The sequence below is a fragment of the Saccostrea echinata genome, unplaced genomic scaffold (assembly GCF_033153115.1).
Source record: "Saccostrea echinata isolate AGI-Se365-2 ecotype Australia unplaced genomic scaffold, CSIRO_AGI_Sech_v1 ptg000062l, whole genome shotgun sequence".
NCBI lineage: Eukaryota > Metazoa > Mollusca > Bivalvia > Ostreida > Ostreidae > Saccostrea > Saccostrea echinata.
In genome coordinates, this window is record NW_026889811.1 from 7,720,001 (window position 1) to 7,724,325 (window position 4,325).

At 35.7% G+C, this 4,325-nt stretch overlaps 1 protein-coding gene across 1 annotated transcript in view; it reads right to left on the bottom strand.

The window, feature by feature from the left end:
* The window catches only part of LOC133175451 (uncharacterized), a 48,060-nt gene extending 43,944 nt beyond the window's left edge, over positions 1–4,116 (bottom strand). The window contains exon 1 of the mRNA XM_061310553.1: positions 3,597–4,116. Coding sequence (XP_061166537.1) covers positions 3,597–4,108 — 512 coding nt within the window. The 5' untranslated portion in view covers positions 4,109–4,116. The remainder of the gene's footprint in view (positions 1–3,596) is intronic.
* Between the last annotated feature and the right edge of the window lie 209 nt (positions 4,117–4,325).

Sequence of the window (4,325 nt, forward strand, 5' to 3'; positions counted from 1 at the left end):
ATTGAACAAATAGAATCTACACTACCTGAGGATGCTGCCACAAAAATATGACCCATCAGGGCTTTGCTGTTCCTGAGAAGAAGATTTTTTAAAGATTTTTCCTATATATTTCTAAGTAAAACTTTGATCCTTCAGTGTAGCCCCGCCCTACCCCCGGGTGTCATGATTTGAACAAACTTGAATCTACACTACCTGAGGATGCTTCCATATAAATATGACTCATCATGGCTTTGCTGTTCTTGAGAAGAAGATTTTTAAAGATTTTTCCTATATATTTCAATGTAAAACTTTGATCCTCCATTGTGGCCCTGCCCTACCCCCGGGTGTCATGATTTGAACAAATTTGAATCTACACTACCTGAGGATGCTTCCATATAAATTATGACTCATCATGGCTTTGCTGTTCTTGAGAAGAAGATTTTTAAAGATTTTTCCTATATATTTCTATGTAAAACTTTGATCCTCCATTGTGGCCCTGCCCTACCCCCGGTGGTCATGATTTGAACAAACTTGAATCTACACTACCTGAGGATGCTTCCATATAAATATGACTCACATGGCTTCGCTGTTCTTGAGAAGAAGATTTTTAAAGATTTTTCCTATATTTTTCTATGTAAAACTTTGATCCTCCATTGTGGCCCCGCCCTACCCCTTGGGTCATGATTTGAACAAAATTGAATTTACACTACCTGTGGATCCTTCCATATCAAAATGACTTATCATGGCTTTGCAGTTCTTCAGAAGAAGATATTTTCCTATATATTTCTATGTAAAACTTTGATCCTCCATTGTGGCCCCGCCCTACCCCCGGGGGTCATGATTTGAACAAATTTGAATCTACACTACCTGAGGATGCTTCCACATGAGTTTCATATTTCCTGGCCCTGTGGTTCTTGAGAAGAAGATTTTTAAAAGATGCTATTAATTTTTCACCAATTCTCTATTATCTCCCCTTGAAAGAGGGTGTGGCCCTTCATTTGAAGAAACTTGAATCCCCTTCACCCATGGATGCTTTGTGGCAAGTTTGGTTGAAATTGGCCCAGTGGTTCTGGAGAAAAAGATGACATTGTGAAAAGTTTACAACGACGACGACGATGCTGACGACAACGCCGACAGACAACAGACAAATTTCCATCAGAAAAGCTCACTTGAGCCTTCGGCTCAGGTGAACTAAAAAAAACACGAACAATAATATTTTTTCCATATTTTTATTTTCTTAAAACAATTTCAAAGAAACCATACAATCTATTTAGTTCCCATTACCGGCGGCATCTTTATTCATGTAACACCTCCCTATGTACCGTATCAGTCGGGATATGTGTTTCTGATCCTAGTTGTTGTTTTAACAATTTACTGACATGTTTTTAAAAAAATATTTTTGACGGTAGCTGGAGATCACTTGAATATTTTAAAATATATTTCATCATCCTTAAAAGATTCAATTTGCCCCCCCCCCCCCCCTTTGAAAAAAATAAATAAAAACAAAAATTTGATAAGAAATAAAAATGGATATAGTAAAGTTTTATTCTTATTCATCTGTTATGAATAAAACAATGAAGTATATCTTTATGACAACTTTTATTATATATAAAAATTAAAATTCAGATTAAGCTTGAAATATTACATGCTATGTGTACTTAGAATAATATGCTTTATCACCATAATAAAATAATTTGTTGAGATCCCGAAGAAATTAACCCAAGTCCCGAATCGTCTTTACCCAAGTCCCGAACCGTCTTGCTGCTAGTCCCGAAACGTCGTATTTGTCAGGTCTCGAAACGTCGGGGTCCCGAAACATCGTGCACCCGTACAGTCTTAACGAAAACTTTTCTGAGACACTAGCCAGTAGAACTAGTGGAATTGACATTTTTACTTGCCCAAAGAAAATTTTACTAGCCCAGAAAAAATAAATGAAATTTCAAAATTACTGTTACTTTGTTTTATTTCATTTAAATTTCATAATGAATTAGTCATCTCTTCATATTTCTACTGCTTATTCTCTCTTTCTGCATTTTCTTCTCGAGTCTTATATATAAATCAATTTAATCATTGAAAATAAGGTTGAATTTAATTCCAGTAAACAAACTTGCTATACCTTATTTTCACACAAGGTAGTATATATTATCCTCTTTTCTGATCACTGAACTTGCTATTCCAAGAGGAAGTGACAGTGACTTTAGTTAATTTTTTTCTAAATTTAAATTTTTCAGATACACTGTAAATGTACTTTTGATAATCATGTAAACATTCACACTTCAGTTAATTGAGTAATCTGAAATAATGTAATGGGATATCTGCATGTATTTACCATGGTCACCATACGCAGCGGAATGGAGTTCATTGGTTGGGAATTTAAAAGCAGAACTGGGAAATTCACTAGCCCGTCGGCTAGTTCTGAGACAATTTTTACTAGCCCAGACCAATTTTAACTAGCCTCGGGCATCGGGCTAGTGAGTTTTCATGAAGACTGTGAGTATTAGAAATTTTCTACAAAGTAGCAATAAGATAAGACCTGCAAATTTGATACTGTAGTGATGTTCACTATCTGAGGATGTTGCCACATAAATATAACTATTCATGCCTTTACTGTTCTAGAGAAGATTTTTTTAAAACTTTTTCCCCTATATATATTCCTATGTAAAACTTTTATCACCCATTTTGGCCCTCGGGGGTCATGATTTGAACATAATTGAATCTACACTACCTGAGGTTGCTGCCACTTAAGTTTCATGTTTTCTTGCCTAGTGGTTCTTAAGAAGAATATTTTTTAAAGATGCCATTAAATTTTCGTTAATTCTTAATTATCTCCCCTTGGTGTGGCCCTTCATTTGAACAAACTTGAATCCCCTTCACCCAAGGGTATTTTGTGGCAAGTTCGGTTGAAATTGGCCCAGTGGTTCTGGAAAAGAAGGTTAAAATGTGAAAAGTTTACGACAATGACGACAAATAACGGACAAATTTTGATCAGAAACCTCACTTGAGCCTTTGACTCTGTTGAGCTAAAAAAAAAAAACATTAAAAAACTTCATAGAGGCCAAGTTCTGAATTCACATACACCATTATTTAGTGTTTATATGGTTCTTCTGGTAGCATGTATCGTCAATACTGGTCGGTATTGAAAAAATATATTGCAATATATTATCGCTGCGTGTAATATTGCAATATATCGATATATTGCCAATATCGCACACCTTTGCTTCTCCTATTCATATTTACTTATAACTTCAAATGTTTAACTTGCCCTAGAGAGAGGGCAAGTTACTCCTCCTTGTGAAGAGGATAAAAGTTATTTGTTTAAAAAGAGGGAATTAGAATTTTGAAATGTATCATCTTCGCTAGCCAAGGGTGACGATCCACTCCTCTCCTCTTTTCACGTGAAAAGAGGAGAGGAGCGGATCGTCACCCTTGGCTAGCGAAGATGGAAATGTATATAAAGAAGATATTCCTTATTCATTATATTATAAAATTGGCCCTGATTTAAGTTTTTACATTGTATAACTCTAAGCATAAACACACTTCTTGGCATAACAATCTGAGTGCTTTAATTCGAAATATTTTTTAAATTATTTTTTGTAAACTGGTAAATGAAATATTACCGGGAAAGATTATCTGATGATGCTGCAGATCCAAATTTCAGTGACATTTCCTCTTTAATTTTTGCCATTGCCTGCATACATTTTTCGGTTTCTTCTATTATACCCGGTAAACGCAAGTTTTCCATTTCAAATTCTTCATCAACATCTAAGCTATGCATGCATTTTTTCGTTGATTCAATCAGAACTTCCTTTATCTGAAGAAGTTTAGTCAAAAAAGCAGTATTCCCGACTGCCCACGAATACATCTTTTCCAGGGCTGATTTATATAACTCAGACAGTTCTGTTGCTTTTACATCATAAAAGATTCCAAACGATTCTAACTGAAAAGTATTCCAATTTGAAACATGATCTCCACCATACCTCCCAAGTTTCGGTCGGGAGCTGTAACTTTCGTCGCTTTCATAAGCTCCAGAGCTTTTGCTTGATCCTCTCCTTTTTCGAATTCGTGGTTCTGAAGGGGGTGAGAATGGTGATGGTAAACGTGAACCAGAGGCTTTCGATGAATCTCCCATGTTCTCATCGACGGTCACTGATCCGGAAATTCGGACGGCAGGCGGTAAAACTAATACTGCCGACAGCCGACTCTCTCGGATTAATGTTTTTTGTTGATATTCTTCGCTTCGCTCAACAAATGTGGTTCATACATTTCAGGTACATTCATTAAGCTTAACTAAATTCACATATGTTTAAAAATATCATAAATGTTACGAATGGTGGCATTTATGGACT